This window comes from Lepisosteus oculatus, chromosome 4 (assembly GCF_040954835.1).
Source record: "Lepisosteus oculatus isolate fLepOcu1 chromosome 4, fLepOcu1.hap2, whole genome shotgun sequence".
Lineage (NCBI taxonomy): Eukaryota > Metazoa > Chordata > Actinopteri > Semionotiformes > Lepisosteidae > Lepisosteus > Lepisosteus oculatus.
The window spans coordinates 54,330,456-54,347,414 of record NC_090699.1 but is presented as its reverse complement, the minus strand read 5'-3'; the positions used below and the strand labels follow the sequence as shown (position 1 = coordinate 54,347,414).

Here is a 16,959-nt window from a genome sequence, read left to right as displayed (position 1 = left end):
TAGCTGTTTAATCTATGTAGAATTGAACTAATCAAAAAGACAGATCAACAAAATATGGCTACATAAAAATCAAGCTCCGCTCTCTATTTTGAATACAAGAGCAAAATATTTTACACTCTCGTATTTTTCTCTTTATTAAAAACTATGAGCTGCTTTTCAAAGAAGTTCAAGTTCAAGAAGTTCCAGGCAAGGCAAGGCTTGCCGAGATAGGCTCTGGTGTGTATTCTGTATTCAACTCTGTATTGGATAAAATGGTTAGAAAGTGGATGGATATTAAAGGAATAAATCCCGCCAATGTAGTGCATTGCTGACACAGCTACCCACCTGAACTTCATATGTGGGAGCCTATTATGGAAGGTAGTATTACCCCTTTGAAAACTAAACAGTGTAGAATTCTTCCATGGCAGGAGATGCACTCTTTTGGTGTAGTGGAGTTCGAAGCATGTAACATGTGACACTGGGTATATTTTTAAGTTTGTGAGTAGTTGTAATAGATTCCTGACAGGGCAGAGCTGACCTGCACCTACAGTATATACACATGAGCTAAAAATGAGCACAGTGTTTCAGATGGAATAATTGTGCCTTGAAAAATAAAAGTAAATAGGGTCTATAATAACCATAATGTACTGACATATTGTCTAACGGGCTCTTTTCATTTCTGTTTTGCAGCTTGTCCTGAGAAGAACAAGCCCAATTATCTTTGCTAATTACTCCCTGGAGCAGAATCAGCCAGTGTCTTCAATAGCCTCTGATTACACATCAGACTCCTTGCTATTTGTTATTGGTAACAAGGTATTTTAACCGCTATCAACCCTAACTAAAAAAAAGACGCAATCATTACTATGAACCTCATATTAAAACAGATGTAATTATATTAGCAGGTTGGTATGTCTTGCATTTTACAAATGAATCATGCATATTCTACTTTCCACACAGGGATTTTTGTACTGTGGAGGTAGCATGGGAGAAATACTGTATGCAGATGCATGACCCATGTATTGTGTATCATGGGAGACCACTGCCAAACTAATGCTTGTGAGAACTCACATATTTGCTCCGCTACAGTTGATGTGTTGACACAAATCATGATATAAACTTGTGTTTAGTTATTGTGTTTAATTAGTAACAACAGACTCTTCTTTAGGGTATCAGAACTGGTTCACAGCCTGTCTTTTGTTTGCAGATGATCAAAGTGCCTAAAAGAGGACCAGGCTGTCGGCACTTTCTCATTTGTAGCTCCTGCCTGGCTGCCCCAGAGTTTATGGGCTGTGGCTGGTGTGATGGGGTTTGTACCTGGAAACAAGAGTGTTCCACCCAGTGGAGAAACGATTCATGTCCACCAGTCATCACTGAGGTATTGGAGAGGGACCTTTATTTCTGAATTTGAACTTTGACATTTGAACTTCTGATGTTGGTTTTGCTTTAGTCTGACCTGAAGTTATTGAACCTCTCTATTGTTTACCAAAAAGGAATTAAACTATTGTGTTTATCAGTTAAAATAAAACAAAATGAATCCAATTATTGTCATTATTTAGCTAGACTTTATTTTCATTAAAGGACTTCTTATATCGTGGAATTGGATAAGATTACTTAGATTTGATATACAAATCTAGCCACAGATATGACCCATTAAATTGAATGTAAAAAAAATATCAGTGATGTTCACATTATAAGTATTATAAGTAGAGTTATATTTTGCTAGTTTGCTATTGAAAATGAGGAATGTATCATTTCTCATTCTTACAGATATGGAGAGTTTATTTTAGATTGAAACTGGGTAAATAATAAGCATAAATAGATAACGTGTTTCTGTTGCTGTTCCAGTTCTTTCCAAAGACAGCACCTCCTGATGGCAACACAGAACTGTCACTGTGTGGATGGGATCTCCAGTCCTCACCGAAAGCTGCCATGAGTGCCAGCACTCATAAAGTGAATGTGGGGCAAACAGCCTGTGTGGTACTGCCCAACAAGAGCAGCAATACCCAGTGAGTGTCCAAAAGGCACTAAGCCATCTCATGTCTTAGCTTGGGATGTGCATTTCAATCAATACACATCTGTGTTTTGAGTCCACAGAAATTAACAGCTTTTTATAAAAATTAGCATTTGTAGTGAGTATATAGAAGTGGGTATTTAACCTTCAAAATGTACATCTTAAAGAAAAGATGTTCGTTTGGTCTTTTTTGCAGTTACAAGGAAGCACTACAAAAGACATACTGACTGGAGTCTTTATTAATGTGCAGCTTTATTCGCTAAGAATATCGTAGTGCACTAGGATTTTATTGGAAGATAAATTATTTCACTTGATTATTTTTCTTTCCTAGACTGGTTTGCCAGATTGAGTCAGGTGCTAATGAGCTGTCTCAGCCTCTGCAGATCACTGTTGAAGTCCATGAAGCAAAAGTGGAAGGTCGATATTCTATCGATGGGAAGGCACAGATCGAGCAGTTTATCTTTGTGGTAATATGTCTAATTAGCTTTCTTATTGAAGGCTAGACAGTTTTACTCAGGTTAAAAATATACCTTTTTACAAGTGTATATATTTTTTCATCTGCATTCTTCATTATTCCATTATATACTCAGGATGTATGCATTGCCTATGGCACATAATAGTCAGAAGTGTATTTATAAAAATAGGTTTCTCAACAATAACATGGTTTTAGTCAGCATGGAGTGTAATTCAGAGTAGGAGGAGCTGAGCAGTGAGAAATGTCACATAAATAAAACAAGTGGCAGGCAAAATACAGCTTCTAACATGAGGAAGAGGCACCTTTACACTGTAAATTAAGGTTTAAAAAACTATAGTATAACTCAAAGTGTTCTCATTGTTGATACATGTTTCTGACTTGTCATCTTTGTCCAGGAACCCGATATCACTGAGATCCAGCCGGACTTTGGGCCCATTGTAGGAGGGACCATGATAACAGTGATTGGGCCTTACCTGGATTCAGGAAAACACAGGAGAGTCCTTCTTGATGATAAGGACTGCCAAATCAAGAGGTAGCAACATTTAGATTGTGATCAAATGTCTGTACAATTGAAATTATGGCTCTCTATGGCTGTTAACAAGTATTGCCCTTAATAAAGCTCATCCTTGCCAGCACATTTCCCATAACATTGTCTTATTCCCATAATCTTTTAACATCCATTTCTCTCTTGCTTGTGTTGTTTATTGGTTAGTCCCTGGTACCCTGTCTTCAAGCTTGACTCTACATAGTAGTTTGCTGTGTTTGTTATCACCAGGAACACATAATGATGTCTAAACGTATCACAACACTTACAGTATATTATTTAAACCTTTGTACTTTACTCCTTTTAAATTTTTTGGGGGATAAGTGCTAAATTGTACTCTGGTCAGAGGTTTTATCACACTTCCTTTTGAATTACTTTAACTCATAACAGAATCTTTGATGAGTTCCATTGTTGTGTAGTGATGATCTTTGTGCCTCTGTATTCATGCAAAACAAACTCTAATCAAAATAAAATGTGTGCTTTTATTTTAAACTGCAGATTTAAAATAAATGTTTTGTACTAGCAGACCATTAAATATGTCCTTAATCTGTCAAAACTGAGGACAACGAACTTGCACAAGGATAACTTGGCCATATACTCGACAGTAGCTGATTGCTCTTGTCTGGTCCTTTCAGTGTTTTGCAGATAGAAGGGGGGACCTCTTCAATCACTTGTGTTGCTCCTGAAGTGGAAGCTGTGAAAGATGCTGTTCTGGTGGTGAAGATTGATGCAGCTCAAGCACCTAACACTAAAGTATTCCACTATAAGCCAACACCATCCATTTCCCAGATCCTTCCGTACTGTAGCTTTGACAAGTAAGTGTGATTGTGGAGGTGCTCTGCTCCAAGAGATGTTTTTTTCTTCAAAATATTTTTTTTAACTTTGTTTTCTTTGTTTTCTTTGTATATTGTTTTCTTTGAAAATTGATTCAAGTGTATAATGTTTAACATTTCTGTGTTGTCCTCTGACACAGGGGATCAAATATTACTATTAAAGGAGAAAATCTGGATTCTGTCTACAAGACTGTCATAATGTTTCAGCCTACAGAGAAGACCCTAAAGCCTGTGTTTAAGGTGATCACTAGTCGTAATGCATTTGCCCCAGATCTGTCTGTTGGCTTTATCGAACAACAAAATATCAGTAGCTCTCCTGATAGAACTATCATTATATTATATTATAGTGTTTTAAGTTATTTAGAAGCACAGAGTATGTGTTCATTTGTAGCTGACACACCAATGAAAAGTTAGCAAGTCTCAATACTTACAGTAGTGTGGTTTTATCTCCACTGTTTTCCTGAAAGAAGATTTAATCAGGGAATGAGCACTTCAATTCTCTATAGTCCTCCAGTTTATCAAAGTAACAAGTTTGTATTTTTATATTTAAACTAACATTGATGCAGGATTTATTTATATTTTTCAATGATCTGATTTAAAATCTAGAAATTTAAATTACCCTAAAGTTCCTTTTTAGTACACATTATCTGAACATTGACTTATATCAATTCTGCTTTCTGTGTACTTGAGATGAGATGGGGCAAAACATGAGATTTAAACTTTATAGATTTTGAAAAATTCAAATTTATAAAATGCTAATGCTGTAAACTATTCTTAATGAGACTTCATATGTGCCCATTTGTTTACGTAACTTTTTTCCTTTCCAATTGCACTATTGCCTTAAATACACATCTGATTCTCAGCTTTGTATCTAAATTTGAAAAAAAATCATTTTAATTTGATGTAGTTTTTAAATGAAGTAACTTCAGTAATACTACAAGAAGGAAAACAGAAGTCCAACAAACATTTATTCATTGAGGATCAGCTCTGACACAAGCACACAAGATATTTAGCTTTGTAAAGTGAAGACAAATGCAGAAGATTATTTGTTCAAGGAATGCTTGTTTTGTTTGTCTGAATTTATTGTGTCCTGTTCATTGTCAGACTTGCTGACCTTATCTTAAACACATCTTGATGATCATACTGAGCATGGCAATGTTTTTTTACCATTTTAAATTACCATAATAAATTACTTCACTCCTGCCTGTGCCATTCTTTTATATTTTAAAAGCCATGGAGCTGAAGTTCAAAGCCTAAAATGTTTGCTTCTTTATCTGAAATGTCAACAGACATAACATACAATTGAATAGAATGTTCAAGTAATTGTTTACTCTTTTAAATATACTGATGTTCTGTACTTGAGTGAAAATGACTTCACCGTAATTTCTCCTCAGGAGTGTAAAACTGCCTCAAGCCCCACACAGATGGAATGTGAGACCCCCTTTTTATCACTTAGGGAGGATAAAGAGAAAGGGGAACTCTCTGTAAACATGGACGGAGCTGTTGAGCTATGGAGAAAGAAGTTTTTGTACTTTCCTGATGCAGAAGTTATCCCATTCGAACATCAAGACAATATTTTACGCCTGCATCCTGATCAGGATGAAGTGTCTTTACACGTATGTAAGCTGTAATTCTGCCTGCATTTTGATACTTGGGGCATACAGGAATAAACCAAGTAACTGATAGTAGTGGTTCAAACCCAGTTTGGACCAAATGCTCTGCAGTCATCCATGCAGGATGTAAAGAATTTAAAAAAATGAAAGAATGTGTAGAATCTTGAAAAACTAAGAAAAAAACCTATTTGGGAGAACTGTTATTTATTTTGCATGTTGGCATTTTTTAGCGCTGTGGTTTCTCTAAACGAAGCATATTGTTGTAGTTATGATGTGTGTTGTTACACCTGAGATTATGGCTTCCAAGTTGCTGAAGCAGAAAGCAGTGTTCGTTGTGTACAGTACATGACGTCCCACAGCCCAGATTTCTCTGCTCTGAGATGATGTCATCTTTGCCATGTCTTACCAAAGTAAACAAACCCTTATGACTTACAGTGAGTTAGTTTTCAGGGTTGTCATATAAAGCAACTTAATACCTAAAGATTTTGGAAACTCTGTAGTGGACACTATGAGGCTCATAGTGTCAGTGTGAAATGGATTGCACTTCTGAAGACTAGATCAGGTAGTAAAGGAACAAGTGATAGGTTTATTCCATTCTGAGAAGAGAAAAAAGTAAACACAACGTTTCGGCTGTGGAGCCTTCTTCGGGTGTGAGAAAGATAGAGCAGACAGCAAAGATTAAATAGCATAGGAGAACTTGTTTACTTTCTTCTCTTTTCAGCATGGAATAAACTTATTACTTGTTCCTTTGCAGCCTACACATGCTGACGCAGCTACCCACCTGAACTAGATCAGGTAGTTTTCAGTGATGGTGTCAGAAAGCAGGCCAAGATTTGGGGAAATGTTAAATGATTTGTTTATTAAGTTAAATAAAAATGTCAATATTCATTAAATACAAACAATGTTAGCTAAGAATGTTAGCTGCTTAGATCAGCTTTGACTAGAAGTATCAGGAATGTCAGTACTGTCATATGTTTTTTTAGTCATGCTACATATTTGAAAAAAAGTAATCAGTCTATTATCCAAAAACAAAATCCGAGCAACTCAGGTTCTCCTTCTTAAGCACACAAATTTTGAAAACTTGAAGACAATTGTTAAAGCATAAGCAATTTTTTATTTCCAGCACAAGAAGCTGAACTTGGTGAGTTCATGCATGAAAGTCATAATGACAGTGGGAGGAGTGGACTGTAATGCTAGAGTCCTGGACAATGAAATTACCTGCAGGATTCCCAAAAACATCATCATTACCAATGAAGGTTTGCCTGTAAAGGTGAGCTACTGCTGCTGCTGAAGCACATTGTTCAACCCGTTGGAAAATTCCTCAGAATAAACGCTGTTAAATAGTAATAATATACAGCTGCTTAAAGTTCTTGTTGTGTTTCTCAGATCTCCATCAATGGACAAATTCAGGACCTGGGTAGAGTGGTCATTGTGAATGAGAGCCAGCCTGTGGTGGGAATTGTGCTGGGCATCCTCATGGCTCTGTTGGTTGGGGCAGTACTTGCCTTCGTGGTAATGAAACAGTTAAGGAAAAAGAAGAAAGGTAAAGGCAGTTTTCCCTATTGTTTTCTGACTTAAATCCTTTTATGTTACAAGAAAGACTTAAGACACAGAAATGGCATAGTCATGGTCATGTCATAGTCTTGGAGGTCAAAATGCTATGTGCTATTTGCAAAACAAAACAGAAAATCTAAACTTTCATTCTAGATTATTGAATTTTTTTATACAGTATTTCGAACATTGTCAGATGTCGAGACCAGGATGTACGATCATTTTTATTGGATGGTTTCCGGTGAGCTTGGTAGAACAGTGATTCAGCATGTTCTGATCGTAAAACGCATTTTACATTTTTCAGCTGCCACGGCAGAGAACCATTTATTGACTTTTCGTGACACCGATCATAACAGAGCTGGCTCTCATTTAGACTCCCCAGTCGGCGATTACAGACGAGGTAAGACTTCCCCATATTATCTTTTACTCTGTGACAACAAACAATATATGGAGATCACATGCTTAACAAGGTGAAATACTGTAATTCAGCATTGCTTTATTTTTCCTTCCACTGTGAAGCACATTACAAAGAAAATAAGACTACCCCCTTTGCTCTTTGTCTTTCCCTTAACTCTTAACCTCTTTGTAAATAGAAAATAAAAAAGTCTGCTCAACCTCTATGACATAAGTCAGAACTGCATGAAGGTAATCAACAGCATTTTTGTTGGTTTTCTTCTTTGCTTAACAAGAAGATATCATACATTTAAGATATTTTTAGGACAATTAATTAAGAAAACTTTTCTGGAAAGCTGCTTTTCTGTATTTCTGAGTGGGTTGTGACCTTAAAACCATTTCTGTTCATGATGGTGCTTTTTTAAAAAAAATCTTTGATGGATTTTAAAGGATTTAAATCGCACACAGCAGCAGGTACAACAGGATTTTTTGAGGATTTTCAGTGTTCAAGTAAGAACACTGAGAAACTGCATTCATGTTCTCTTCATCCTGTCTGTTGCTCTTCATGCTCACAGTAAGGGTAACCCTGATACTGTGTCTGCCCCCAGAACTGACCAGCACAAACTCTGTAGGGGTGACCATTCCAGGCCTGATCTACACTGGCAGCCATGAGGCTTCTCTAATGCCACTCCTGCCTCCTGAGAAGATCTCGATCACCAGCTTCCGTCCAGAGCTCCTAGAAGAAGTAAAGGATGTGCTGATTCCAGCCAACATGCTCAAAGTGCATCAGGACCAAATCATTGGAAAGGGTGGGACTTCTTATTTTTAAATATTTCAGTATATTTATATTAAAATACTGGCACATCATGGAGCAGTTTGGCTTCAGCTGACTGTATATATCATACTGACTATATATGATCATAGAATGTATGAACAGCCGTCAGCTCCAGTATTTTCTATTGAGCACAGGATATCATCTATTCAATATACAGTAGATTCAAAATCTTAATTGCTCTTTAATTTTAATGATTAAATACGTGCACCTATCCCTACATTTATGAATGCAATTCGTTCCTTGAAAACTGTATGTAAGATCCAACATTAGTCCCATAGTTTACAAGATGTTAGAATATTATAGTTCAGGTTTTATGTTGAAAGTATCTTCTGGGTAGAAAGGAGATTCTAGCTACTGATAAGTTATTATCGAGAACTGTTTTCCTTTCATGTTTCAGGTCACTTTGGAATAGTTTACCATGGATATTTAAAGGACCCTCAAAACAGAGAAATCCATTGTGCCGTTAAGTCACTGAACAGTAAGTACAAATCTGTTATGTGTCTGCATGCTTGATAAATTGTCTTTGGTAATGGATGCTATAGAATATGTAGATCCTATAGGGTAGATATTGGGATGGGGTGAGGGGTTGTGTAGGAGTTAATGAGTATAGAGTATAGAGTGATTATAGAAAAGACTTAGGAGATAAGAGCTAGGAGGCAAGCCAGCAATAACATCCTTAGACTTAGAATGTGAGCACAGCTTACTGCATATAAAAAGCTTGTGCCTACTGTTGAGAGCATAACTGCAGATCCTTCTAAGGCAAATTGTTAGATTAAAATAAATAATTTTCAAAGCTTTGTTAACAAGGTTGGATGAAAGGAATGAAAAAACAACATTAATTTGAACTTTAAACATTATTGGAGTAGTACAAATATCATCGATTAAAGACAAGTGAAGGATGTTAACTAAATTAGTTTAATTGTTTTAGTCAGTTGAAATATAATATATTCAGACAGTAAGTTTGAATAATTGACATGTCAGGAGAAAAGCAGAGAACTGTGAAGTTTCATAATCATTTTCTGAAGTTATAACTTCCCTAGTGCAGAGCTCCATCAAGAAAGTCATTGAGTGCCCTTTCTTAGCTGAGCTGAGGTCCTGTTGTTTTAGGAATCACTGATGTGGAGGAGGTGGAGCAGTTCCTGAAGGAAGGCATCCTGATGAAGGGTTTCCACCACAGCAATGTGTTGTCCTTGCTGGGCATCCTGCTGCCCAATGAAGGCCTGCCGCTGGTGGTGCTACCCTACATGAAGCACGGAGACCTGCGACACTTCATCCGCTCTGAGCACCGGGTGAGAACTCCAGAGCTGTCTCGACAGTACGCTGATAGCAAGCTTAGACATTATCTTGAGGATGTGTCACAGATTTTCTCTTAGTCCTTTAGTATCAGACTGTCACATACATCAGCACTTGATGGTTCACTTCCCAACATCACCACCCCACCCAAAAAAATCAGAATCAGATTAGCTCAAGTCCTCTGTGAGAAAATTAATTATAGGCTTTGGAAATAGGACAGATCCATGTGAAATGTTACTAATAGGCCTTGGCATAGAGAATGTAACAGGACATCAGGCACATTTTGGGGCTACTTCAGATACTGCAGTATCTGTTAGTTAGATTTAGGTGTCTTGTAGTCCAGATGGTCCTTTTAGAAGCTTCATATTTATTCCAGGTATGTGAACACAAGAGAACTGGACAATTCCAATATGTTTGGAGGTCCAAATATGAGTTTAGCCAAAGTATACTTCAGACCACTTTCCAAGCATAACTGTATGTCCACTGCAGGTACATTTAGTGAAAATGCTGCATTATATTTAGTTTTCTCATTTGCTGTGCTGTGAGATGATTTCATAGCTGAGTGCATGTTTGGTGATTAAGAGGGACACCAAAATTGCTGTCCGTCTTTCAAAAAATCAACCATCTACCTGAAAAGCAATTTCTGAGGCTTCCTCTCTGGTCTTCTTTCTCCTCCAAGAATCCCACAGTGAAGGATCTTATTGGCTTTGGTCTACAAGTTGCCAAAGGGATGGAGTACTTAGCACAGAAGAAGTTTGTGCACCGAGATCTGGCAGCACGGAACTGCATGTGAGTCATTGCCACCACATTCAGGCTGATAGAAAACAATGAACTATTCTGTCCCTTGAGATCTGGATCTACTGTACCTTTAAGATCAGAAGCAGGACTCCTTCCCTCAGAAAAGTTCCAGAAGAAAAAAAGCACTTTAGAGATTGGTAAATAATAAAAATGGGTAAATTGGTGAGTCACATTGAGTTGGATAAAATTAAGGTCACCCATTCAGCCATTAATTACCTTATAGTTTTTGTAAAACATTACAACTAAGTAATTAAACTGTAAACTTTCCGTTTTATGCCATAATGCAGTAAAGAATTGCCAAGAAAATCCCAAACTATTAGATGAATGTATTGTTATCATCAGCAAAGAACGTTGGCACAAACATTTAAAACTTTAAATTGTATGAACTGACATGCTTATTTATTATTTATTTAATTTATTATTAAGTAAGACAGAGAAGAAAAACCTCAACATAAATTTTGAAATAAACAGGGGGCAGCATCATACTTAATAAAACTCCTATTGTGCTGTATATGGTATCTCCTTATATTCCACATCTGGGGCCAGTTTGTCAGTCCCTCCTTGTCTGTAGTTAGCCAATGGCACAAATGAACACATCTCTGTAGCTGTTAATGAAGCCTGTAATACAGTACATTTTAGGTATGTTTCACAATAAAATAGGGAACAATTTTGCAATTTTGCTCTCTGTGGCTGAGCTAGGTGGTCCTAAAGGAGTACCTATAGCTAATACCCTAGTCTAAAATATAGCAATTATCGGACAACATCAATGATGAAATCATATACTGTATTTATTGCAGTAGCCCTGTGAAATAACACATTAATTTCATAGCAGCAAATCTCTTTGTGTTGTCAGACCTGTGTAATGTCAGATTAATCCACATCATACTGTGTCAGATGTGCCATCTGATCTAATGGCTTCACATAAATTTGAAAGTTCTGTCTCTGGAGAGATTTATGCTTTTCACATCCAGGTGATGCTCTTTCAGCTCATGACTCATTTAAACCCCATCCTTTCACCATCCTTCAGATGTATTAGTTTATGGGAGGGCCTGAACTAATAAATATTAAAGACAGGCACATAGTGACGGTAATTTTTTATGGCCATGAACACATTTGCTAGTAACTCAGCTCTCTAAACACTAGTGTAGGCTATTTTTTATCCGTTTATATTTCATTTTAAAATTTGTCTTTGATTATTGCTGTTTCTTGTGGTTCATGTTAGCTTACTAACAGAAAAAAGGGATTGCTCATAACTGCTGTTCATATTTAATTGCGTTATGCTTTATGTATAAATAGAAAAATTCTAAAAATACTTGCCGCTAACAAACCAGTCTTTAGCATGCTGAGCTTTCACCATTGGTGCCTTTATACATACTGGAGTTTTAATTGAATTGCCACAGGCTGGATGAGTCCTACACTGTGAAAGTGGCTGATTTTGGAATGGCAAGGGATGTCTTCGATAAGGAGTACTACAGTGTGCAAGACCACAAAAAGGCTAAGCTGCCGGTGAAGTGGATGGCAATCGAGAGCCTGCAGACACAAAAATTTACCACCAAGTCAGATGTGGTAAGTACAAGGCTGGGTGGAATTCTAATCTGAGTAGTAATGTTTGTTTTACAAGTGAGTTCTCAGAGCACCATCAGTTACACTGTAAATACAGCGTTCTCAATAAAGCTGCAGATGCACATTTAATTCTAAGCTATGTCACTCACAATGAAAACATGATAAACTTGCTTGGTAGTGGCTTTTGTAGCTTTGTGCTAAACCATATTAGCAAAATCTGCATATAATAGACTGCAAATGCAAGTACATTTACATAGTTACTGCTGATAACGGCTTTGTCTTGGTGTTCTAAAACTTGGAACATTTTGTATAATTTAATCTTTATAGCTAAAGACTCTGTGACCAGAGTCACAGAGTGTGAATGTTTGTGAATGTTACATAAAAAAGCAAAAAGGGTTTTTAACGTCACACTTTTGGAAGAATGCAAGGCTGTACATTTTTGTGCAGTTGCATTTAGCTTCTTTCTCAAAAACAATTCACCAAGCAAAACACAAACTTAGTAAAAGTGTGGCACCAAGTACACCTTTGAGAACTGATTTTTAATTATGTGATGAGCCACACCTGTAGTTGCCACACCTGTAGTCACTGGTGCCTCTCTGTAGTGGTCCTTTGGAGTTCTGATGTGGGAGATGCTGACCAGAGGAGCAAGTCCCTACCCTGAGGTGGATCCCTATGACATCACACATTTCCTACTGAAGGGCCGCAGGCTACCTCAGCCTCAGTACTGCCCTGACCCCTTGTGAGTACACTGCATTAGCACTGCAATCAGCCTGTTTAAAATGTTTAAAAAATCATTTTTTTCAAGGCATTCGAATTCCTCTGGCTTTTAGATTTTAGCTCTGCTCTCCATGTGTGTTTTTTTTACATATTTGCTCCCATTCACCATTGAAAAGTGGGGTTACAAAGCCAGTAGGAAGTGTCTCAGCTGCACACACATCTCTAATTTCAGTTCTTGGTTGTTCCATTTTCAATGGAAATAAAGTGGTCACATTTTTCAGTGTTTCAAAAGGACAATCTGTGTGACTGTTTCAATACAGTACAGTACAGAGCAAAACACAGAATAGGTCATCCGTATCACGACTAGTGTAAAAATAAAGAAACTGGTTATAACAAAGTATAGCAGAAATGGAGTAGACAGGAGGAGCCACAAGTTGAGTAGCCCTCAGTAGACTGACACATGCAAAAAGACTGGGATTTTGTAAAACTGAAGTTGTGTTAAATTAATCTGAGTTAAATTACATCACTTTGGTCTGACAAAAAAAAACGTCATTTCACTCTGGAATTAACGGCAAACTATATACTGTAGTCTTTATGGGTTCTGTTTATTTAATCTGTAAAATACCATTGCTTAGGAACATTGTGGTTACTTTTGGAATAGTTGTTCAGGACAGATTAGTATTGACTTGTAAACTCAAAAGCTAAAAACTTAAACAAGTAAACTAGTGACACCACTGTTTCACTTAATCAGTAGTTCCAAGCTCTGGTCCTGGCACAACACTGTGTCTATTGATTTTCAGTCTAGTTGCATTCTAACTCACCGGTGCTTGATCTTCTTGTTTAGACGTTCATTGAACATATTTCTTTGGTCAGTCAAAAATACACTACTTTAAGGATAGTGTCTCCAACAATTTCAGCACACAGAACAATACACAGCCAGTCTTCAACTTGCTAGTCATTATTCCTGACTACATTGCTCTTATTAATCGATCAATTGATATTGAACAGAGACACACCCATGATGAGTGCTCTTTCTTCTCTAGATGTTCTGTTGGTTATATTTCAAAAGCATGCGCTGACTGGGCAATTCTGAAACTGAAACTGTTCCAGGGTTGATACAAATTACAAATCCTGTGTGACCATTTAAGACCTAAGAACAGATTTACAAATATGCCCCAAATAAGGAACTGAGATCATTTAGCCTGTGTTTAAGAGCTCAGCTTTCAGTACATGCAGTCTTTCTCCAGGACCAGGGCTGATAACCAGTGCTTTGGATACTTAAAGGGGAACTGCAATGGTATTTTTATACTTCAGGGTTAGAAAGAATTAGCATTGATTAGTAAATTCCAAACCACAATCAAAGTTACATGTAAAACTTCCAGTTTACTTCACAAAATAGACAAAACTTCCAGGTACAATATGCACAGTGCCATATTGCCATCATTGTCTGTGATTCAGTCAGGCAACAAAACCAAGGCAACAAAACTTACAGTGACGTGAAAAGGCCCTGTTACATTGAAAGCAAGCAGGCTTTTGAATATCTCTTTTAATCCAACAAAAATGTTGCTCTCGTTTTTGAGATGATTGTGCCGACAAATACGCCTTACTTGTTAACTCTGAGTGCAGATCACGTTGGAACATTTCTCCGGTGAAACATCTGCTTGCACAACCTGTACTTATTCGCTCGTACATCACATTATACTGTATTTGTTATTACAGTGACTAGAGAAGAAGCAGCCAGTTTAAGGTATACTGTAATTCTTGCAAACTTGGGCTCTTGCCCATTTGTGATTATATTTAGTTAAACTGACGTCAGAAGCGTTTGTACAAACATTGCTTCAAGCAAACGGAAAGATCAATATTCCTTTTCCTCCCACCTTCAATAGGTATAGAATCATGCTGCAGTGCTGGGACCCTGAGCTTGAACAGCGGCCTACCTTTGCTCACCTTGTCGGCAGTATCCTGGACATTCTGTCAAACCTGGAGGGCGAGCATTACATTAACCTCAAAGTCACCTACGTTAACCTGGACCAGCCTCGGCCCTACCCAGCTATGACCGAGTCTGCGGATGAGTACGACTCCTCTGCTTCTGCCTGAGGATCGCAGTCATGCTCCCAGCGGGACGTCTCGGACCTTTCTTAAGATCATTCATGAATATTCATGAACTGGAGTTTTACTGGACTGCAAACAGCAGGGGAGTGCGATCTAAAGAAGAGCTGGGAAGAACAGGAGCTGGAGACAAGACTTGCAATGATTTCTGGGAAAAAGAGGAAGTGGAAACCAGATCTATGTGATCGGTGGCAAGACTGAACGTAATGATGTTGGGTGGTATGGCAAAACATCTGAACCTCCTGCCCATCGAGAGAGCACCATTCTTTCTCAGAGCGAAGTTATTCCGAATGATAAAATAAATTTTTATTAGAGCCCTAAATAGGACTGGTGTAGCTAATAAGCTAGTGGGCTTATTCTTCTTCATTTTTCTGATGTTAAGTGGATATATGGCTAACTGAACTCTGTATATTAAAAATACAGTCTCTAATTTTATTTTTGTCATAGAATGGAGATGTTCGGAATGAGCTTGAGTATCCTTGTCAGCACTTTTGAATGTGCCCTGTAAATAGGACCAAATTGTTGTCCTTCTGCCTGTATGAATATCTATATATTTGGAATATTCTGATTGTATATTTTGGATTAGTAATTTGTAAACAGGATAGCTTTTTATTTGAAAACATTTACATCTTCTTTCACCCTCCAAAATCTTTTTTTTTAAAATACAATGAATACATTTTATTTATGCATTTGTGATAGTGATGTATTGTTAGATCCAACCAGAAGGACCGTGAGGATAGTTGTAGGATATAAGTGACAGTATATTATCAGGAATGCACAGAATTATGTGAAAGAAACAGAAACAATGCCATGTGCTGCACGTTCAACACAAGCAATTTAAAGACTGTGACTGATTTAAACTGATTTACATAATTCAGGCTACATAGCTTATGACATGTTGGAATATTATATAATGTATTTGAAAAGTTGTTTAAAATAAAATTAAGCTATTTTCTACAGGCAGTAGACCAAAGCAGTTTCAATTAAGGGATCTCAAAGATCTCCACACTGGGAGAAAAAACATTGCTTTTGTCTCCTCGAATGAGGACACCAATTATTGTCCAATGGAGTGTTTTCACTTGCTTTCATTGTTCTGAGGCCTAGATGTAAGCACAAAGTAATATTTTGTTCTTACAGCATAATTGATCACATCAAGCCAGGCTGAAAAGCTATGGGACTACACCATTTAGCCCATCTAGTTTGTTTGAAGTTTCTTCATCCAGAGCTGAGCTATCCTAAAATCAGTGAAGCAGAAGGCTTTGTTTGTGGTCCCACTTTTCCAAGCTGTCTTTTTTGGGCCTGATACTGTATATATTGTAAAAAAGATCAAAGTTACAAGTAATGCCTGTGGCAATTTAACAGTCTCTTTATTTTCCCAGTCAAAACCCAAACAAATCTTCATTAAAGGATGAGAATGGAAGGACCAAAGCAGCCAAGCTTAGCAGAGATCTAAAAAAGCAAAATACAAAGCAGAGTAGCCAAACATCTATCTTTTCAGAGGTCTGCAAGAGTAATGCTTCAAATAAGTACAATTTTCCTTCCTCTTGTTAACTTCTATTTGCCATCAAAAGGCATACTGCTCATCTGCCTAAATACGTAAAACAGAAAATAATGTTCAAACAACATGTTATGAATAGTCAAATCGTTTTCCCATATAACACATAAAGTATGTGCAGTATACATTTTCCCCTGTGCCTATTATATTTTCATTATTACAGTTATTATTAAATATCAGAATAATTGTTTGCATGCCCATGTGAAGGTACAGTGTAAATGGATAAGAGAGCTCCTCTCCAGTACAGAAGTGTGTTATTGTATAAAAGTATTGTAAATTTGTAGTGCAGATTCCTTTCTTGTTTAAACCACACAAGTTTACATATTGTTTGAAATTGCCTGCTTAAAGAATTTCCTTGCAAGCTGTGCGTGGGTCCCCGTTATAGGCTTTGTGAGTATTTCATAAAATGCAAGATAGCACTGACCAAAATGCACACACTGTAAATGATCAAAAATGAACATCATCTTGAGGTAAGACCTGGTACAGACACTTAAATACATTCTGTATTAGTAGTAAGGCAAGCTCCACATTTCTCCGAGTACTATGAATAACAATATCTGCAGTGATCTGGGGTACCACAAATTGTGTAATAAGCAAATTCTGAGTCACCAAACCATCCAGACAGGACTCCTGCTGCTGTGTGCCCCAGTATGGAACCCATCTCTTCAGTCTCTTCAAGAAACACCTGCT

General features: G+C 37.3%; 1 protein-coding gene across 1 annotated transcript in view; it reads left to right on the top strand.

The window, feature by feature from the left end:
* Nucleotides 1-15,673, top strand: part of mst1rb (macrophage stimulating 1 receptor b) — a 36,021-nt gene extending 20,348 nt beyond the window's left edge. The window contains exons 4-21 of the mRNA XM_015347375.2: nucleotides 670-792; nucleotides 1,184-1,354; nucleotides 1,825-1,985; nucleotides 2,322-2,457; nucleotides 2,861-2,997; nucleotides 3,645-3,824; nucleotides 3,983-4,082; nucleotides 5,237-5,458; nucleotides 6,579-6,725; nucleotides 6,842-6,998; nucleotides 7,311-7,406; nucleotides 8,008-8,208; nucleotides 8,632-8,712; nucleotides 9,342-9,523; nucleotides 10,207-10,316; nucleotides 11,726-11,891; nucleotides 12,491-12,627; nucleotides 14,492-15,673. Of these exons, the coding sequence (XP_015202861.1) occupies nucleotides 670-792; nucleotides 1,184-1,354; nucleotides 1,825-1,985; nucleotides 2,322-2,457; nucleotides 2,861-2,997; nucleotides 3,645-3,824; nucleotides 3,983-4,082; nucleotides 5,237-5,458; nucleotides 6,579-6,725; nucleotides 6,842-6,998; nucleotides 7,311-7,406; nucleotides 8,008-8,208; nucleotides 8,632-8,712; nucleotides 9,342-9,523; nucleotides 10,207-10,316; nucleotides 11,726-11,891; nucleotides 12,491-12,627; nucleotides 14,492-14,702 (2,718 nt within the window). The 3' untranslated portion in view covers nucleotides 14,703-15,673. The remainder of the gene's footprint in view (nucleotides 1-669; nucleotides 793-1,183; nucleotides 1,355-1,824; nucleotides 1,986-2,321; nucleotides 2,458-2,860; nucleotides 2,998-3,644; nucleotides 3,825-3,982; nucleotides 4,083-5,236; nucleotides 5,459-6,578; nucleotides 6,726-6,841; nucleotides 6,999-7,310; nucleotides 7,407-8,007; nucleotides 8,209-8,631; nucleotides 8,713-9,341; nucleotides 9,524-10,206; nucleotides 10,317-11,725; nucleotides 11,892-12,490; nucleotides 12,628-14,491) is intronic.
* The last annotated feature ends 1,286 nt before the right edge of the window (nucleotides 15,674-16,959 follow it).